This window comes from Cyphellophora europaea, assembly GCF_000365145.1.
Source record: "Cyphellophora europaea CBS 101466 unplaced genomic scaffold supercont1.6, whole genome shotgun sequence".
Classification (NCBI taxonomy): domain Eukaryota; kingdom Fungi; phylum Ascomycota; class Eurotiomycetes; order Chaetothyriales; family Cyphellophoraceae; genus Cyphellophora; species Cyphellophora europaea.
In genome coordinates, this window is record NW_008481812.1 from 2,030,684 (window position 1) to 2,050,615 (window position 19,932).

Genomic DNA, 19,932 nt, shown 5'->3' on the forward strand with positions numbered 1-19,932 from the left:
CAATCTGAACTCGGATACGGGCACTAGAGTAACCTGGATTAATGAACCAAAGCCCCGGGATCTCAAGGTCATCCTGATAACGTTCGACGATACTTGGGCGATCGTGATCTGGGGTGGTAGTCGCTTGAACGTGTCAGGATTTCCGTTGCCATTCTCAGCCGGGCGAGAGAAGGTTCTCAAAATCGATAAGGCGGACAACTATGCATTTGACACAGAGAGGGACAGAGCCTGCATCACGGTGGGGGAGAACAATGAACGCTTCTTGCTAATAACCTACTGCAGCGGTCGCTCAGCAAAATTCAATCTTGAGCCGTTCTTCTTCCCAGAAGAGTCGGAACGACCTAGTTAGCTACAGACACGTCGATCTCGTAAGATTTGAAAGTAGCTTGCCAAAATTCCTGGTTCTTGTACATCATTGTAGGTATAGGCTCGCAGTATGATGATCCTGCTATGGTTCTCTCGAACTTCGCCCTGAAAAGTTTGATCGCAACCATGCGGTTTGTTCTGGTGTCAGGGGAATAATGCCCAAAAGATCGCGCTTCCGTAATACTGGCGGCTTACGATTTCTGAGACTCGTTATCCGCCTCTCGGTATAGTTCTCGAACAAACTCCTGACGGACTCGTCGTTGTCGAGATCCGTGAAGAAGCGGAATGGTTTGCCTCTGAGAAACTTGAGACCTTTGAGAGCTAGTGGTGTCAAAATGAACAATCCCACCTAGGTGGAGAACCAATGAATCAGCACATTGTCATCTCATGCGCCTGCTGGGCCGAAAGGGAAACAGCCTTACAATTCCAGATAGCGAGGAATACTCTGCTGCATCAGGAGTGCGGACACACGTGAGGATGCCGCCAACAAGGACGATAAGCAGACACAAGACACCGGTGCTGAGAGAAATTGTACAATGCAACCAGTACCAAGCCGTGTCTGCGATGGGGATGTGTTGTTGCAGAGCTCCTGTCCAGTGAACCCTTTTCCTTCTCAGACTAGAACCATTTATCAATGTTAGCATACATTTGTTGACAAGAGAGCAGGTGTATCACTTCACCACATGTAGAGCCGCCATGCGGCGATTTGTTCACAGCCCCAGACCAAGATACAGCATATAGACCCCGCATTTGAGGTCCAAGTAATCGCCTGTGTGATTGTGAGAAGCACATCTCGTATATATGGAAGTTGAGAACCAAGTTACCTTTTCAATAGCGCCCTCCCACCTATATCTTACAAAAGAAATTGGGACTGGCAGTAAGATAGACAGAATTACCGCCATATGCGGAACTTGGAACTTGTTCTTCCAAATAAGCAATTGTGGAAACTTCTGAATGAGGCTGGAGTTTTTGTCGGGTGCAGTACCGAGGTATTGGCCTGAATGTCTCATCCCAATCGTATACAGTGTACGACTTGCAATGTAGAGAGCAGTACTGGACGTCAAGACCACATTTAAGGTCAACAGGGCTTTGAGCACTGTGTCGAGACCTTTGAGAGAGTCGAGAGATGAAGCTGCGGTGACAAAAGGTGAGATCCCCGGTTCGATGGCGCTAAGATTCAGGTTCTGAACACTGCCTGTAGTCTGCACATTATTGATTGAGACCTGTGTAGTGGTGCTCTGGTTTGGAACAACATTTTCGGTGACAATCCATCCTCCCCAGAGGTATATCAGTGTAGTGGTAAGTGGCACAAGCCAGGCAGGTCCGCTAAATGGGCTTCTATCTAGTTGCAGATTTTTGGTGTCAAAGAAATCGTCGTCTGTAGAAGTTGAGTTTGTAGAGTTACTTTCGACGTGGTCAGAGGCAGCCTCACGGCTGGGGTATCTGCTGAAGTCGACTTCAGTGGCTGTTGCTGCAATAGCTTCTATTCCGACAAAGGCGAATGCCGAAACAAACACGGCAACACAGACATCTTCAATCCACCAATGACCTGTTTGGAGGAAGACCGAGTCCCTCTTTTCTTTGCCTACAGTGTTCACCTTCGGATTGATGATCATCATGGTCGTGTTGAAGGTAACAGCCAGTACCAATTTTAGTAGTCCACATCCAAACTCAAATTCCTTGAGGTACCGAATGTCTGTCAGGTTCGCCAGGAAGGGAACAACAACAGATACAACAGAGAGTGTGATCGTTAACGAATGCGGAATTTCAAACGAATCAAGCAGCTCCGCAGCAGTAGCCGTCAAGGCAGCAAATGACAGGCAATAAGTCAGCCAGTACAGAATGCCAACAGTTTGCCCGAGTTCCTTGTCGACAAAGTCTTCAACGAAAGCCACCAAGGCGCCTCGAATGGGCCACACGTGCAGAAGTCTCGCTTGATCTTGGAGGACCGCAAAGGCCAAAAACCCAAGAACTCCGTACGCGCAAAGCACAGTGCCTTGGCCCCCCGAGTCAGCAACCATGCCTGTCCTGATGTAGAAGCCCATGCCGATGACTGCACCAATTGATATACAGAAGATATGGCGCGGTTGAAGTTCACGCCTGAGTGATAGGGCTTGAATCGCTTCCGTGTCGGAAGGTTCCACTCCTACATTTGAGGTCGCGCTGGGCCCGATAGGACCTCCAATACTAGGGACATGCGGTCGAGAGTGTACACCTGGTGAGGAAGGTCTTGAGTCAACCCTATCTGGATTATCGTCATAGCCGAGAAAGTTACTTTGCGAATCCCCGGACCGGTTCCGTATATGTGATGTCGCATGGGCAGTCTGAGGCTGGTATCCCGACTGCAGCGATGGTCGAGGTTGTCGACTGGGTGATTGAGTGGAACTAGAGGGGAGATCGTCACCCGAATGAAGTCGATGGAATACCTCAGCCCGTGTGCGTTGCTTTGATCGTGAACTAAGCTCCCAGTCGTTATTTGAGCTGACTGGCCGTGTCATCGCTGAGCCTGTTGCGAGTAGTATGTGTGCTGCAGAGGGACCCAGACGCTCCTTGGGTGCGAAGGACCCCAAAAAGGCTCTGACTCGTGGAAGACTGCAGTCCCTAGTCGTCAGAAACTGGTAACATGGGAAGGCATTCTGAGAGTCAGCATTCGAGAGATGTTCGGCTGGTGAGGAGAAAGGGGGCGTAGCGATAAGGTAACCAATGATGGAACAGATGAACATCGGACATTGCAGATAAGCGAAAATTGGCACGCCGTGACCGCCATTTCAGGGCGTTGCGTCGCCAATGAGCGAGCCTATGGATTCGCAGCCTCCTTGACCGGTGAAGGCATCCTGGGGGCGACGGCAAGGCCCCCGTATCGATCGCGGTCTAGCCTTCCTGCCGGACTGATGACAGCCTGATGGTCGTTTTTATGAATTCGGCCGCTCTATCTGCGGAATAGGACATCAGATCGTCTTCCTGACATACCTTTGCTGAATCGATCATGCCTCGATATACTGTGAACCATTACTTACGATCGGAAGAGGCGTTATATGAAGTACTCCTCGACAAGTTTCCAGGTCGTTCCATGCGCAGCTTCCACATCCGGGTAAGCGGCTCGACCCGACAACTACCAACAATTTGTTGTTGACAAAGCGCAAGCGTTCTAGAGATACTTGGATTTACGAGGCACCAGATAAGCTGAGCGACGAGGAACTACAGTGAGCGGCTCACTTGAAAGTGGTTCGTGAACATTTAGACTGATGTTGCTAGGCCTGCGGTCAGTAGATACCGGCGAGACGCTCGGGGTGAAACCATTTGAAATGCTGTTTCCTGTGTCGGAGCGCGCGGTCTGTAACACACCGGTATTGTCGTAACGTACAAGTGAGCGGCGTTGCCAAGCAGGTGCCTGCGTTGTACGTGGTAGATAGAGCCTGAACGGTAGATTCGTGCAATCTGAGTATAACTTCCCATCATTCTGTGCTTTGTGTTATGACAGAGCTTTCATCGCATCATTGCTGCAAATCACAATGGAATTGTCGGTTCTTGACCCAGTATTTCGGCTTCCTGTGAACCCGGAAGAGCTATCAGTCGAAGTCCTCAGCCTTGCCAGCCGAGACACTTCAGCGAACAAGTTGTCGATCTCGCACGACCCGCTGTCACTGAAGCTTGAGAATAACCGATTCACCCAGGCGCAGGCACTTTCGCAGTACCTTCAGGAGAAGAACAGGGAAGGCTATACAACCCAAGTGATGTTAACCACCTCCATCTGACTCAGCAAGGTCACGGTCTGATATTGGTTAGCTCATTACAAAAGAGAATTCATATGCCCCGATAGATGCTGACATAGATCTCATCAGAGCAGTATTGACATCCCACGACGTCATGCCAGCTATCCAGCAGGTTATCTTGGCTTTCCGACCGATGAGTAATAGACTCGAAGAAGCCTACTCTGAGTCTCTGTGGAAATGCGAAAAGGCGGACATACTGGGTGTGCTAGAAAGGTTGATTCCTTTCAAGCCGTAGAGCTGACTAAAATTGGGCAGAAATCACGTACGTTCTCAAATTCCCCGAGCCCAGAGCAACAGATGGGCAGAAAACCGAATGGTCTATTCGCAAACTCGGCATATATCAAAAGTACAACATCTCGAATGGACAAAATACATGGATCTTGATATACCCAAACCGAGAAAGCACAATCAAGACGACCTTAGCTCACAGTTTGGATCCACAGAGAGACAAGCTGCCGATCTTGGATCACCCACTAGCGATGCACAGAATTTTGATCATGTCCCGGATCGACAATTGGAGACCGTACATCAGTCAGTTTGAGCGTGAGGTTTGGGAGCTGGTGTGTGCCACGAATAACGTCTTTGAGATCATGCTAACACGTCTCAGGGAGACTTAAGTGCAACCATTGACATTGAGGATGTGCTGCCGTTTCGCGATACCTACATGGACCTCTCGACTCTCCACTATCTTGAATCACGCCTCGCTCCCCTCCGCTCCATATTCGCAGCGAACAAGCGACTGCTCGACGCTCTAGACCTCATCAATAACCGGCTCGAGAATCAAGGCCATATCACACGGCAGAATGCCTGGGAAATGCGCGAGTCACTAATTAACCTCAAATCTCGCATTCTTGCGAACGATGAGAATGTCGATTTTGTGCTATCCAAGTTATCTCGGATAACAGAGCTGGTAAGGATGCCCCATCCCATGCCATTAGCTTGATAGTATCGCTGACTATATTGACATCAGTTATCTGGGACCATCAACTTGAAAAGTCAACATGCGTCTGAGGATATGTCAAACAGGGTCTACGATCTCACCAGATCCGCGTTTGAGGATAGCACTTCTATGCGCGTGACAACCTTTACAACGTTGCTGTTCTTGCCTTCAACGTTTGTCGCGGTACACAATAGCACCCTCTCTACTTCCTCTCAGGAATGCTTGAACTAACAGTGGCTGTCGATAGGGAATATTTGGTATGGGATTCTTCTCTGTGGGCGGTGATTCTCACGTGGCGTGGAATATGTCACCTCTCGTCTGGATTTTCTTCGCCATTGCTATTCCCCTTACTATGATTACGCTTTTGTATTGGAGGTGGAGCATGATGAGAGCGATCAAGCGGACAGCCGACAAAGCCGGGCTCAGATGGCACGTGTAGCATGGCTTGCGCCGTGTCAGAAGTGTCCGGCATGTACCCATGGACAAGCTTTTCTTTGCGCTTCAGTCAGTATGCCAGAGAACTACACTCGGTAGAAGCACAAGCACCAACCCAATGAGCTTCTTTCGGTTGCAGTAGAGAAGACAGTCCAGACTTGGGCGAACTGATTGAATAGACATAGCTCCCGCCGTAAGTGTGTTTTGTGTTTTATGCCAAGAACTTTACTGCCTGCTATCCCCCTCATCAGCCGAAGATCTGCCGTCATCACCGCAGAATTTCGGTCAGCACTCCGCTGCTTGCTCTCACTTCCACGTTCTGTTTCCACCTTGTCCGCGTATACCTCTGAGAAAGGCTGCATCTTCGTACACAGTTGAGCAACAAAAATGGCGCCACTCCCTCCATCTTCTAATCACCGTACCGCAGCCCCCAAAAAATCCATCCTAAAATCTTCTGGTGCCTCAGCCTCTCAAGTGAACCCAGCATCATCCTCAAAGCCCTCCAAAACCTCTAGCCGCGACTCCTCTCTCTTCCCCACCACAAAAGCCGACAAGCGCCGCATAAAGCATTCTGCCCTCTTGTCAAAGGTTACCAAACCGCGTCTGTCAACCACAGAATCGAAGCAACGAAGGCGGCGACCGAACAAAAAGCTCGTCACTACCCTTGACTCCCTCGTCGATGCCTTGCCAGAGCCGACGTCCACATCGACGACCTCAGAAGCCGGAAGCAAAGATCATCAGGCAGCAGGCGATACGCCAGAACAACAGGTCAATATCATCAAGCGGAAGAGCATGAAAAGCAAACCCGGCGCTTTGAAACGGAAGCAGCGGGTCGAGAATGAGGAGAGGGCGCGATGGGGACGCAACATGGCGCAAATGAGCGGAACGGCAGCCAGTGTTGACACGACTGATGGCACCAAAAGTCGGTGGGCGGCTCTACGGGGCTTCATCGGCGAGACGCTGGAGCGGAGGCCTGATGTCACGGCTGCTATCAAAGCTGGTTGAGAATGAGCAGGGACTTCTACCAACACTGATATGAAACTCCTGTCCGCGCCCAGTGAGATGAATCGACCGCCATTACGTCTACAGGGAGGCACTCAACGCGCCAATCGCTAGCTCGCCTGCCGAATGACACCTCCCCTGGCCACTCTGCTACACTATGCCATTCGCTCAGGCCCAGCATTCCCTGAGACTGGGCTCGTTTTCAACAACACCGTCCCGGATCAGAATGCCCACAACAAGCCCACCGTCCCCATACCACTGAGCACAAACACCGCCAAACTCGTCTTCACCACCAACTCTTTACTCCTAAGCCCCCACGCCGGCCACAGCCCCCTCACAACCTCATGTATGCCCTGCACGGCATGCAGACTCAGCCCCCACGCCGCCACCGCCTTGCCACCCCACACCACCACCCCCGGCAGCGCCGCCACCGCCGCCACGACACCAGCGGACGATATGCCCACATCAGAACCAAGGAGGGGCGACAGGCCGTGCGCGATAAGGAACAGGTACAGCGGCCCTGCGAAGAGCAGGCCGGTGTTGCGCTGCAGGGCTGAGAGCAGCATGTGGCTCTGCCAGCGCCAGATGGTGATGTGCGGGGAGACGGGGCGGCGGAGGCGCTGTGCGGCGAGGTGGCTTTGGTGGAAGCCCGGTGTGCTTGGTTTGAGGGTTATGTGAGAGGTGGTGGAGCTGTGCAGGGACAGAGAAAAGGAAGTGTTAGCGAGACGGCTCTTCGTGAATGCTGGGATGTGGGGGGGCAACGGGGCATGGGTCGAGGGAAGAAAGGAAGACGTACTCTGTGGACTGTGTCGAGTGCGCCCGAAGAGCATGTTGATGGCGTTGTAGCACTGTCGCGTGCAGTGAAGCGAGCGCTGGCCGTGCGCCGGCCGGAAACTCGTTACGAAGAAGGCCAACGGCGGCACGCGTTCGGAGTCGCGCCAGGCTGACGGCGTTCGTAGACATTATCGCATGCGTCAGACACGGCCATGCAACTGCGGTAGTCGAAAGATCGTGTCCCAGTCTCGTATCGTGGCTTTCCTCTCGCTACAAAATAAGAAGCAGCAGAATCACAGCGCAATTCGTTGTGCAAATCATCCCCGTGTCGGAGGCTCGCCGAAGGACCGGACCAGGTTGCATTCTGTAAGCTACCGGTCGCACGCACTCATGACAGACCAAGTCAGCTGGGTTTATTTCATGAGAACGAATACGAGTGAAACTGGGAGTCAAAGGTTCGTACGAGTACTCATACATGGTGCCGCCATGGCACGTTGGTTCTGTTTGCCCAAGTCAAGTGCCACAGTACCGGAGGAGAACGAGAGTGAATGCCAAGCTTTCGCTGCCTACGCTCGCAAGCTCGTTGCCATCCAGTGGTGTGTCCGGGACGTTCCCGAGGACGAGCGGTAGGGTACAGGCGGTGACACTTAGGGCGGCTAGATTACTCTCTTCTTGAACCCGTCGGTCTGACCATGAGACTCTATCAATTATCAATCACTGAGCTGCGTGCTTCTATCCCCCCCCCCCCAAATTCCTCACTCGGTCAGTGGAGGGGAGAAGAAACGCCCATTCAATCCCTCGCGCGCGTATCTATCTACATGCCACGCTCACTCTATCTTTTGTCTAACGCGCCCCGGCTCCTCCCCAAAATATTAGTCCTTGATCAAACTATTCCTCGCCACCCTCCCCCTCCCCTCCATAAACTCCACCATATTCCCCACGGTGACCGCACTAATCTCCCCCAAGGCCTCCTCGGTAAAGAATCCCTGATGACTACAGACAATGACATTCGGGAACGTCATCAGCCTGGCAAACACCTCATCCTGCATGACCTCGCCGCTGTGGTCGCTGTAGAACAACGGCGCCTCGGCCTCGTAGACATCGAGCGCCAGGCCCCGCAGCTTGCCGGCCTTCAGGGCCTGAATCACGGCTTTGGTGTCGATGAGGCCGCCGCGGCTGGTGTTGACGAGCAAGGCGCGGTCCTTCATCTGCGCCAGCGTCTCCTCGCGCACCAGGTGTCGCGTGCTCTCCAGCAGCGGGCAGTGCAGGCTCACGACGTCGCTCTCCTGCAGCAACTGCGCCAACTCCACATACGTGCCCAGCTTCTCGGTCTCGAAATCCTTGGATTTGTAGACGTCGTACGCCAAAACGCGGCAGCCGAAGCCCCTCATGATGCGCGCGAAGCACAGGCCGATGCGGCCCGTGCCGACGACGCCGACGGTCTTGCCGTGCAGCGTCTGGCCCAGCAGGCCGTGCAGGGCGAAGTTGCCCTCGCGCACGCGGTTGTAGGCGCGGTGCGTGTTGCGGTTGAGGGTCTGGATCAGCGCGACGGCGAACTCGGCCACGGCTTCGGGGCTGTAGCTGGGGACGTGGGCGACGAAGAAGCCCAGGGATTTGGCCGCGAGGAGGTCGACGTTGTTGAAGCCCGCGCAGCGGAGCAGGATGGCTTTGACGCCGAGGCTGGCGAGGTGCTGGAGGACGGGCGCGGTGAGGATGTCGTTGACGAAGACGCAGACGGCGGTGTGCGAGGCGGCGAGTTTGGCGGTTAGGGGCGTGAGGGAGACGGTGTAGAAGTCGATTTTGAAGGGAGAGGCGTCGCCGAACTGGGTGGTGAGTTGGGCGGAGAGGTATTGCCGGTCGTATGGTTGGGTGGAGAAGACAGCGAGGGAGTGGATGGCAGGTGACTCGGTGCTGGCCATGCTGGTCAGAGGTGTAGACTGATAACTAGATGGGTCTAAGTTGGTGAATGTTTAGTTGTGACGGTGACGATGATGGTGGCGATGAGTAGAGGCTTTGCTCCTCAGGTCGTTGGGATATCCGATCAGTTTCTTGTGTGGTTGATTAAGGGATACCCCAAGGCGACGGTGCTCTTATAAAGGATACTTCAGGGGCTACAGCCTCACTCAGCTGTTGATTGCGGGAATTGTGTGCAGGTAGCAGCAAGTAGTCAATCAGGCGCCCAGAAGGCGCCACGCTGTTCTATGTCTGACGGAGCTGGCCGGACGCAATCAGATGGTGGCTGATGCTACGTAGCCGTATTGGCAGACTGCGGCGTGGGCCAAAAACGCTATCAGAAACAAGGTGGTGTGATGCTCTGCTGATGAGAGAATCGGTCGACCGATGAGGCTCATGTGCTTCCCACGAATGATTGCTGTGATTTCGTGCTGGTGCTTCTCTTGTCAGATAGCGACTATCGAAGAACACCACTTCTGCAAAGAGGCAAAGAGGGGTTCGAGGTGACCTCGCGGTCGTGCAGGGCGAATACGAGGGGCTGAATACGGTGAAGCATGTGACCAGCATTTACTGCCTCTTGGCATGAACCCAATACTCTGTACCAGGTAGTCTTCATAGACAGTCATCAATCCATTCCTAAGGATCTGTCAGGACGCCCATGCAATATGCTATGCTATGATATGCTTTACTCGACACTGCCTGCCACTTCCTTCCATGCTACGCACCATTGATGATCGCTGACTGTGATGGTTGAGTAGCACTGTTTAGCTACGAGCTACCTTCTGGATCCAGACGCTTTCGCACGTTTGGAATCATGTTCATGTTCGTCGTAATCGTCCACCGTCATCGTCATCGTTTGTATCTGGACCCGGACCTCAAAACCCTTTAGTCGGACTCTCTGTCCCCTCACTCTCGGCATCCTCTTCCTCGATCATGGGCGTCCTTCGCGCCTTGGCCCGCTCGTCTCTCCGCTTCGGTCTCCGTCTTCTCGAGCTGCTAATGTTGCTCGCGCTGTCGTCGGGTGCCAGCTCGCTGACCCCGTCCCAATCCCCTAAGCCATCGTCTGTCTCCGACTCCCACATCCCCGTACCGACGCCACCCCCATACGGACCGCGCAATCCGTCAAAACCAACTCCAAGCCCGCTTCCCGGTGTGCCCATCCGCACCTCCACTCCTCCAGCAGCCGACCCGCGCCGACGGTGTGAAGCAGCTGATAGGCCGGCAGCCCGCTCCGCAAGTGCACGGCGCACGGCTTCTGCCTTGACATGCAACTGCTCAAACGCGTCTTCTAAAACTTCCATACCCTGATAGATATCCCGTTCGATCTCCGCAAGCGTGGCGATTTCCGTTTCTTCGTCAAAGGCAATCGGGGCTCCGCGTGTGGCTGTGCCGGGCGTGGCTGATCGACCATATCCTGGGCCAGTACTGTTGGGCCGCGCATGTTGGAAGCCGCTGGCGCTCATTCGCCCTTGTGCAGGGGTCGCACCACGCGACAGTGGTTTGCGGAGTGGCATGTCAGGTGCAGGAGCATCGTCGGCCCCAGACCGCAGGAATCCATCAAAGCGGCCCGAGATGAGAATTTCCCATTCATCGTTGGACACCGCTGCAAGCGTCGCGAGCGCATTGTGCAGCTGAGGATTGTTGAGCATGAAAATGGCAGTCTCGGGATCGCGCGGCGGCGAGTGGAGCCGGTAGAGTCGTTGAATAGCTTCACCAACCAGGACAATATGCGCTGGTCGCTCGCGTGGTGCGGGTGTTGGCACTGGTTCGGGTGGAGCGCCTTTCTCGGGAGACGGCGCGCGGCGCGGAGGCTCGAGCGGCCGATCGACAATACACAAGAGGTTCTTGTAGAGCTGACGCTGTTCCACAGGTAGATGGGTGAGCATGGCAAATGTCAGAGTCTCATCGTCGAATTCTTCCGGCGGACTAGTTGGCGCGTCATTCTGCCGGTTTAACCACTTGTCCACTGATTGTTTGGTCTTTCGCGACTGTCGTATGTAATGCTCGCGATACTCCTCTGGCACATCGATATCGAGCTTTTGCATCGGGGCGTGTGGCTCTGCAGCAATACCGAGGCCCACAGGCGCGCCGACAAGGGAGAAGGGAGGCCAGATGGGCAATTCCTGTCGACCAGCGACGAGTTCGAGTATTTCACCCCAGCTGACGCCCCGGACATCTTCGCCTTGTTGATGTTCTTCCGCGCACATACAGCATTGACAGAATTCGTTGGAGATGTCTCGCGCAAAAACGGCTTCCAGGCGATCTAGCAATCGCCGTGCAACGGACTTGTAGCCTGTCGCAACCGCCAGAGAGCCATTCTTGCTGATGACTCGGTCAAAATCATCGAGCAGCTGGTGATACGGTTCGAAAAGATTGGCGACCACAACCGGCTCTTGACTCGGGGTCATGGCTTGCTGAATTGCCATTGGCTTTCCAGAAAGAAGTAAATTCTTTGGGACGGTGTAATGCAGACCGCCATGCTGAAGAAGGTAGTCGACACGCGGCACGGACACAACTGGTGGCGGTGGAGGCGGAGGCGGGGCAGCTGAGGCTGGATATGCCGAAGAATGGGGGGATCCAAACACTTCGAGCGGTGTTGTGCCTCGAGATTGCGCATCATTGAGCGAGGTGACGTGAGATCGCACACCATCATGACCAGCACCCGGCGGTATTCTCGAACCTGGACGTTGAATATTGGGTTGAACTGGTGCGATTGAGGTGCCGTCCGAGCTGCTACCAACATCGTCGGGGGATGTTCTATCGGGCTCTGGGGTTTTCTTTCTGGTAGGTTGGCTGACAGAACGCTTCACGCCACCATCCAACTCTCTGGGCTTCAGCGGTGACGTTGTCGCCTCCTTCGTTTTGGTGGGCGAACCAGTGGATCCTAGATCGGAGGAGCTGCGCAAGTGGCCGTTGGAGCGTGACGACTTTGGCTGTAATCTGATCCGGATCTTGCTGTCCCTGTCGCTGGACTCTTTCTTGTCCTCTTCATCGATTGTCTCCACCCTCACAGGCTTGACCTTTGATGTTTTCCTGCCCGCAGTCTGATCGGTGAGTGGAGGGCTGGGAGGGCCACGAGTCCCGGCAGCCGATCTAGGCTGTGATAATTTTTCTTTCGACGCATCCAAATCTGTGGCTGTGGGTGTAAAGATACCGTTCGGTGGCCTGGGTCCAATGGCCTCCTTACTGTGCAGTTTGGAAAATGAGGGGTAAGGAAGGCTCGACTTGGACTCGGACTTGGGTATCGGCTTCTCTTCTGCCTCTGAGATGGCTTCGGGCATGGATGAACGTCTTTGGGAGCCGTCTGAATTCAACGACGTTCGCGAGGTCGATTTCTCTTTGGACGAAGACTTGCGGGAGGAGTGCGTCTTGTGCCGGTGGCGCTTCTCCTTGTCATCTTTAGAAGACTCTTTTCGCTCGCGGCGCCGCTCAGGGCTTTTCTCACGTAGCTTGGAAGGCATAGCAGAAGAACTGCATCATGCGACCTTGTGACGGGCAGTGGCAGCGCTAAGCTCGAGGCGAAGAGCGGTCGAGAGGGGGTCTCGTGGCGGCTGTAAACGGTCGCATGCGCTACGCAGTCATTGCCAGCCTTGGTCGTTACGGCCGCTGCACGTGTCACTCGATGTCACAGTACCACGTCGAGTCAGAGTTTGGGACGGGTTTGTCGGTGAAAGTAAGAGCTATGGTACGAACGATCTGGGTAGAAGTGGGAATATGAGGGCGCATGTCGTTGGTCGAGATGGGCGTCAAATGGGGAGGCTGGCAAGGATGCGCTTCCAAGACCAAGTCTTCTGGAAAATCCTCCCGCCTCGCGCTTTTCATTTCGAAGCGCCCTGTTATGACGGTGACGGGGCAAAATTTAGCCATTGACCGTCCGCCAGCTCACTGTCGCGTGCATAGCTCCTGGTCGGGTACACATACAGCTACATTGGGCTTATAAGCGGGCGCGTGGGGATATCGCGCCCTGCCACCCCACATTGGCCTGTGGACACGAGCACTCCCGTTTTTCCTCGATGAAGGTGAAAATGCATTCAATTGATATCTCGCTTGCTCTTCCAGTATTCCATGACTCCTCGCTATGCCCCTATGCTGAAATATGCAGACTATACAAATGCTCTACCAGCCAATAACAAGGCCAGCCACCAAGACCACAGCCAGCAGACCTCCCTTTGGCGAAGCAGTCTTTTCAACACCACTGCGGAAACTCCTCTGATTAGTACCGCAGCACGAGTCTGTGTCATAGGTGACGTTGTTTGCCGTAGCCGCAACTTGGAATACAGAGCCGTTGAAATTGCCAACGTTGTAGTAATCGACAAGGACGAAGTTGGGTGGTCGATTCCAGTCTTGCGTACAGTTGGTGACGGCCAACCCAGCACTGCCGAAGCCTTCGACGGCGTTGGTCTCGTTGAGGAGATTGGAAGCTGGGATAAGAAGACTGATGCCTGCTAAAGCCACCTCGAGGTTCAGGTTATGGTTAGCCATGAACATTCTGTCGCGACTCGTCTCCTCGGATTGATCTGGTGGTCGCTGGACAGTACAAGGAAAGCTCCTCTCGGTTGGCGAGAACGGAGTCTCCCACATTTGCGAGAATTCGTCGAGCAGCCAAGGAATCTCGTCCTGGTTGGCCTGGTAGTCGAGCATAAAGACGACCCTTTGCTGACGAAGTATCATATCACCCAAGGCCGGCCAATCATCGAGTCCCATGGGTCTCTGCGGCGGTATGTAGGCGTATTTGAGAAGGCCCGAATTGCGGACGGGCTCGACGAAGCTCTCTGGAGGGACCATACCATAGTTGCCCATCAAGATGGTCACCACATCGTATGGATTGTCCTGCATCCAGCCGTACACAGTCCTCAGATAGTCTTCCAGCGGGCCCGCATTGAGCAGATCGCAGCTCGTGTGGCACAACATCATGGTCCCATTTACATCGTGCACTTGAAACTGTAACATACGGATGCCGTCGTTCAACTGAGAGAGGACCTGCAGCTCTTGGTTGCTGGCAATATTTCCCGGACGGACGAAGGGCGAATTATGTGCTGCTATGTAGGTGATATTGCTGTAGGATCGTGTACAGAACTCGGGGAAGCCGTTGCAAGGAACGGTATTTGTGGGTTGAACGGAGGAAGTGGTGGAAGTGGCATTGTTACCGGACGTAGCATTGGCGCCAGTTGTGGCAGTCCCACCCACGAGTAGTGTCTGTGTCGCAGACGTCGAGTTTCCCGTGGTCGATGAAGCATTTGTGGCCGACGCCAATGCACTTGAGAGGTCTGTCGGTCGTTCGATACCGGAGGTTGTGCGGGTGAAGGTGATAGTCTCGCCATCACTAGCATAGGTAACGCCGGTAGTGACTGCAACGTAGTTACCACCGTTCAGTGTTATGGATGCGGTATTGCTGCCGGTCAGTGTGATGGCACTCCCAGTACCCTCATCGGATCTGCTGCTGTCACTTTGAGCTAGCACTTGTAATGCTAGCAGCGCACAGGCGACAACAGAGGCCCCGAACATGTTGCTGTATGTACAGGGAGGAAATAGCGACGGCAACAGCCCTGCACACGAAGTGACGAGAAGGTCAAGGAGAGGCACGGAACAAAAACTTATCGAGCCGGCGATGACTTCACATGTGAACTTGCCGTTAAACTCAACATACCCCTGTAGGATTCCGCCTTGTCATGTCATGTTCCGAAGGTTCGGTGAGTGAGGGCGGAGACGAAAGTGGATTCCTCAACACTCTATTGGACCGGTATGTGACTTGAGGCACTTTGAGAATCGCAGCGGCAGTTCCGGATCCTGGCAACAGCAGCAGCTGATGAAGCTTGAGGGGGTGGAAAGTGGTGACAGGTGGTGACAGACACGCGTCGGAAGCTGGCGAGATTTTCGCCGAGACTCAACAGCCTCCAGCAGGGCCGGATTAAGGTTGCTTTAGTCTCTCGGCACGCTCTATCCGGGTTTAGCGAGCGGGACTGTCTTCGCTAGTCTTGCTCAGTGACGTAGACGTCTCCAAAGATTTTCCGCTGGCTTCGACGCTTCCACCTCGTCCTCTCCCCCGGCCGTTGTGCCCGATTGGCAGCACGAGACAGCCTCACATGTCCGACTCCTCCTGCGGTCTCCCCTGTAGACTGCGTCCTTTCAATGTTTTTATTCAGAGACACTTGAACTTTATGGGAATGACGCACACCGGTAGGCAACCTATCAGCTAGCTTTTTGCGTCGAGTGCGCTCTTCCTTTCCCTCACCATAGTCATCAACACCGCTCTACCCAGTCGTTGTTGGACCGAGGACGGTGAGGAGATCAATTAGCAGCACAGAGGTGGCCTACAGCCATGGGCATCTTCAATCGACGCTCACGAACTCCAACCGAGAAGCAACCGTCCGATGACCCTCTCGCAAATTATGTCAAGCCCAAGCCGATCGGGCTGCGGGCAGCAGTGGTGGTCATGTACACCTTATCGCTGGTCTTCTTGATCCTGGTCGAAATCGGCAACATCAACAACAAGGCGGTGATTAGAGACACATATTTCCTGCGCATCGACCTGGCCAACGTCATCCCCAATACCGTTCCGAATGCCATCTTCATCAACTCAATAGCCCAGTCCATCGGCTTGCACGACTTCTATCAGGTTGGCTTGTGGAATTATTGCGAGGGATATGCCAATGAGGGAATCACACACTGCTCGAAGACTCAGACACTATACTGGTTTAACCCAGTCAAGATTATCGTTAATCAGCTCCTAGCAGGCGCGTCAATTTCCCTGCCGACTGAAGTGACGGACATCTTTGATCTTGTGAAGCTTGCGAGCGAATGGATGTTTGCTTGTTTCCTGGTTGGCACCGTCTTGACATTTCTATGTATCTTCATTTGCCCAATGGGCTTCTCCAAGCGGCCAAGATGGCAGCACAAGGCTCGCAGAATCTTCCTTCGGCAACTACCCGTCACCATTCTGGCCTTTGTCGCTGCTCTCTTTACCACAGTGGCCACCGTCATTGCGACAGTCTTGTTTATCATTTTCCGCAACACTTTCGCCGGCGCCGCCGACTTCAACATTGAGGCTCACATCGGGCAAGAAATGTTCGCTTTCATGTGGATTGCGACAGGATTCAACCTTATCGGCCTCATTATGCAGCTCGGCACTTGTTGCGGTGTTTGTTGCTGCACGGGTCGGAGGAAAGCCGAGCGAATTAGCCGACACGCCGTGGAGAATGAACGAGCTCACACCCAGACTCCGATTCGCGCGGCTGCATCTTCAGATGACGAGACGGTCGTAGCACCCGGGGAACAAAGGAAGCGTAAATGGGGTTTCAAACGGCATTGAGCCCTCGGCATGATCGCTAGCTGTGTTGGTATTGTTATTTAGCGTCGAGTCTGTGTACAGCGATGGAGTTTCAGCGCACTTATTCTACCACTAGACATGGAACTTATTTTGTTACTGATTGAACATCGCGCAATCCTCGATCGCCTAGACCAGTCCATACATCTGAGTCTGAGATCACAAACATCGATGAGCAAAATTGAGGCAACTGAGGCCATCGACCCTAGTGCAGCACAGGACTATCAGAAGTACCATTCGTCTTCCTACGAACGTACGAGAAAAAGCTCTCCCCACCACTCTTCTGCCGCACTAACCTCCAGGCACCCTCTTTATCAAGTCCGTAACTGGCTCGCCAAACACGAGTACGGCCGTTGGGCTCGCGAAACCAACCCAAAAGTGGTTTAGCACCTGTATGCCTCCCATAGTGGAGCCACTCCAATTGGTCACCCGCCCAGAGGCAGTGAACCTATACGAGAGTCTATTGGCTGACGCGAGCCTGAGTTTGGTATAACAGCTAAAGCCGTTACACGCGAAAAGGCGCAGGATAGGGCCGTATCCGGGTGCCCTGCGCGAGGAATGACTGGTCCAGCAGCTAGAAGAGAGTGGAAAAGGGAATTATATATGTCAAAGCAGCTGCTTACTGCTGCCTGAGGAACCCCAAGCTTGATTTATATCCGACCGCTACCCAGACACTCCCACCCCAACCTTCGTCTCATAGGAGCACCAACAGACGCAACGCATACACGCCTACCAAATTGGAACTCCAGAAGTCCGCTGTCAGATTCTCACCGACGCTCTATACGGCGACTCTCGCCCCCATATCAGCCCACATCCGCCCACCAACCCAATTCACAATGTGCCGCCGTCGCGAACACCCCGGGCCCTTCCCCATGAGAGGCCCACTCGCCGCCCGCCTCGACGCCACCAGCTACGGACACCCCCACTGCGGCCGCGGCCGCGGCTACGGCTACAACCACCACAGCTGTCACGGCCGCCAGACTCTCACAGGCCTCGCCATCAACGCCATCAGCACCGCCACCGAGCTCAAGAACCAGCAACGCAACGAGAAAGCCGCCGCCATATCCCAAAGTATATCTGCCGACCATTACCAACACCGACACCAACACCAACATCAGCATGAACAAGACAACGGCAGAAGCCCCGCCCCCACCACAGGCGCCGCCGCGCCAGACTACGACTACGACTACGCCGCCACCTCCCTCGACGGCATGGTCCGCTCGCTCAGTCTCGGCGAGAAAGCCGCAAGTAGCGCTGCAGACGCAACACCGCGAGCGCAACCGCCGCCGCCGCCCATTGCAGTAGGCGAGGCGCCGCCCGCATACAGCGCGCATGCCCCTCCTCACCCACCCCCCACCTCCACCTCCACAGTGACGGCCTCCCTCTCAAAACTCCAAGATTCCCATCCCCTCCGGCCCCAACCGGAGCATCATCAACCATTCACCTCTCGCCTCCTGCAACTCCACGCCTCCCACCCAACCATAACCTCGGACCTCACAGCGCTGCAAGCCGCGGCGGCACAATACCACTCCCCAGCGCGACGCTGCGGCGATTACAAGAAGCTAAAGCGGGCGAGGAAGGCGCTGCTGAGGGATCTGTGGGTGTTGGAGGCCATGAGGCTGAAGGAGGAGGGGGAGGAAAAGGGGTGGAGTCGGAGGAGGGAGAGGGAGAGGAAGAGGCAGTTGAGGGAGGGGTGGAGGGTGGTGAGGGGGGAGTTGAGGGGGAGGGGTCTTTAGGTGTTGGATAGGTGAAGGTGAAGGGGAAGGGTGCCGTAAGCGTGGTAGGAGAGGGAACTTTGGAGGAGCTGGAAGGGGAGGAGGGCAGGTGATGTATAATACACATACCAGTAGCTGGGACTGGAGAGCTTCCCATGGCCATTCTCGATGGGATTCGTTCGTTGGGGCTGCGGTCACGAATTTGTATCATTGTCTTAAAATAGAATGCCTCACGCTGTGTCTTTTGGGGATGAGCAGAACTAGGAGCTCTTATGAAGCCACAAAAAAACAGTTGTTGGAACCTTCACTTTGGTAACGAACAAGACCTGGGGCACAGTTATCTGCCACTAACGGCTCTACCACTAGTCGCTGTTCCAGCGTATGGCTGGAAGATGTTAGCTTTCACAGTGTGCTTCGCAGCGCCGTCTGACTGCTGGCTTTGAGTCATAACATCCAGATCCGGAAGATAGGCCAGAAGCAAAGCGTCGATATGAGGTGACACGCGAGATGGGGGGCCGCCTGAAGCTTAGACTGAACCGAGCGAGATGCGCCACAGGCACAGCCACAAATCTAGCATCGTACTCCTGGCTAAGAAAGCCAAACGCCACAAGGGGTGGCGCCGATCGGGGACTCGCTGACTTCCCGGGCAAGATCGTCACGTTTCATCACGAGATGCTCCAGACTCTTGGAAGGCAGGCTTGGCTTGAAGCAAGGGCCCTTCTGCCGGATAGCTCGGGGCGTCAACAAGACTTTCTGCCCACATGGAGAACGCCAGAGCTGTCAAGGCCGCCCAGAAAGGCCCAGACAAATGAAGAATGATGATGTCAACGACTCCCCCGCCCCCGTGTTGGCCCAACAGCAATCCACTGCATATCCAAGATCTTGTATGTAATCATGCTAGACATTGACCAGTGGGCGTCGGGTGAAAAACCATCTGCAGCTGCAGCTGAGCCACAAACGAGACTGAATAGAGCAAGGCGGGGGGTGCTGGACTGCATTTAAGAGGCTCTTGGTAGGGTTCGAAACGCGGGGAAACGCGATCTTCCCGGGTGATGGGTGAGCTCACCTGAGCACAGCAGAAAAGTCCTCGCGCTGATTTGCACGTTGTACAAGTCCACATACCGCCAAGGCAACGCGTCGTAAGCTAGAAAGTCAGCAGACGGCTAGACCTTCCGCCTTCCGAACCCTTCTGAGAATTTGTAGAACTCTTATGATATGACGACCGGGGTCCCTTGCCTGGGGCCATCAATATTGAACAATGCCGAAACCTACCAGTTGCATCTGGCTTCATGGTCGGGCACAATTGCACCATTTCGAGGCCTGATGGTGAAGTTGTGGGGAGCTGGGACGCCATCATATAAGCCAACAGAGCTGTCGTGCTCTCGAAAGCTCGATAGCCTCGATGAGCCCTGTGTTGGCTCCAATCGAGACGGCTAAACATTGCCGATTGGCTGTCAATGATGAACAAGAACATGACGGACAAGTCAAACTCGTCATAAAGGAGAAGAAAACTCCATCAAGGGCTGCAAGCCAAGACTCTGGAGCAGTGCTTACGGCAGCTGCATTCGATCTGGATTCACGATCTTGCCACAGCCAAGGGGCAAGGCGTAACATGCCTTGCCTGACTGGCCAAGATCGTCGTGTAGCTAA

At 54.3% G+C, this 19,932-nt stretch overlaps 9 protein-coding genes across 9 annotated transcripts; 4 read left to right on the top strand and 5 right to left on the bottom strand.

Annotated features, from left to right (window-relative positions):
• Positions 1 to 1,076: 1,076 nt before the first annotated feature.
• On the bottom strand, positions 1,077 to 2,411 carry HMPREF1541_06997 (uncharacterized protein; the record flags this gene model as incomplete). The annotated part of the gene is made up of 1 exon (XM_008721322.1): positions 1,077 to 2,411. The coding sequence occupies one exon, from the start codon at positions 2,409 to 2,411 to the stop codon at positions 1,077 to 1,079; it is 1,335 nt and encodes a 444-aa protein (XP_008719544.1).
• Positions 2,412 to 4,636: 2,225 nt separating this feature from the next.
• On the top strand, positions 4,637 to 5,310 carry HMPREF1541_06998 (uncharacterized protein; the record flags this gene model as incomplete). The annotated part of the gene is made up of 3 exons (XM_008721323.1): positions 4,637 to 4,699; positions 4,747 to 5,049; positions 5,110 to 5,310. 3 exons carry the CDS (start codon positions 4,637 to 4,639, stop codon positions 5,308 to 5,310), a joined length of 567 nt encoding a protein of 188 aa, XP_008719545.1.
• A 591-nt stretch (positions 5,311 to 5,901) lies between these two features.
• On the top strand, positions 5,902 to 6,519 carry HMPREF1541_06999 (uncharacterized protein; the record flags this gene model as incomplete). The annotated part of the gene is made up of 1 exon (XM_008721324.1): positions 5,902 to 6,519. One exon carries the CDS (start codon positions 5,902 to 5,904, stop codon positions 6,517 to 6,519), a length of 618 nt encoding a protein of 205 aa, XP_008719546.1.
• A 218-nt stretch (positions 6,520 to 6,737) lies between these two features.
• HMPREF1541_07000 (uncharacterized protein) lies at positions 6,738 to 7,479 on the bottom strand (the record flags this gene model as incomplete). Its single annotated transcript, XM_008721325.1, has 2 exons — positions 6,738 to 7,206; positions 7,313 to 7,479. The coding sequence occupies 2 exons, from the start codon at positions 7,477 to 7,479 to the stop codon at positions 6,738 to 6,740; spliced, it is 636 nt and encodes a 211-aa protein (XP_008719547.1).
• Positions 7,480 to 8,162: 683 nt separating this feature from the next.
• On the bottom strand, positions 8,163 to 9,209 carry HMPREF1541_07001 (uncharacterized protein; the record flags this gene model as incomplete). Its single annotated transcript, XM_008721326.1, has 1 exon — positions 8,163 to 9,209. One exon carries the CDS (start codon positions 9,207 to 9,209, stop codon positions 8,163 to 8,165), a length of 1,047 nt encoding a protein of 348 aa, XP_008719548.1.
• Positions 9,210 to 10,118: 909 nt separating this feature from the next.
• HMPREF1541_07002 (uncharacterized protein) lies at positions 10,119 to 12,704 on the bottom strand (the record flags this gene model as incomplete). The annotated part of the gene is made up of 1 exon (XM_008721327.1): positions 10,119 to 12,704. The coding sequence occupies one exon, from the start codon at positions 12,702 to 12,704 to the stop codon at positions 10,119 to 10,121; it is 2,586 nt and encodes an 861-aa protein (XP_008719549.1).
• A 655-nt stretch (positions 12,705 to 13,359) lies between these two features.
• On the bottom strand, positions 13,360 to 14,748 carry HMPREF1541_07003 (uncharacterized protein; the record flags this gene model as incomplete). Its single annotated transcript, XM_008721328.1, has 1 exon — positions 13,360 to 14,748. One exon carries the CDS (start codon positions 14,746 to 14,748, stop codon positions 13,360 to 13,362), a length of 1,389 nt encoding a protein of 462 aa, XP_008719550.1.
• Positions 14,749 to 15,562: 814 nt separating this feature from the next.
• HMPREF1541_07004 (uncharacterized protein) lies at positions 15,563 to 16,552 on the top strand (the record flags this gene model as incomplete). Its single annotated transcript, XM_008721329.1, has 1 exon — positions 15,563 to 16,552. The coding sequence occupies one exon, from the start codon at positions 15,563 to 15,565 to the stop codon at positions 16,550 to 16,552; it is 990 nt and encodes a 329-aa protein (XP_008719551.1).
• Positions 16,553 to 17,439: 887 nt separating this feature from the next.
• Positions 17,440 to 18,303, top strand: HMPREF1541_07005 (uncharacterized protein; the record flags this gene model as incomplete). Its single annotated transcript, XM_008721330.1, has 1 exon — positions 17,440 to 18,303. One exon carries the CDS (start codon positions 17,440 to 17,442, stop codon positions 18,301 to 18,303), a length of 864 nt encoding a protein of 287 aa, XP_008719552.1.
• Positions 18,304 to 19,932: the final 1,629 nt, after the last annotated feature.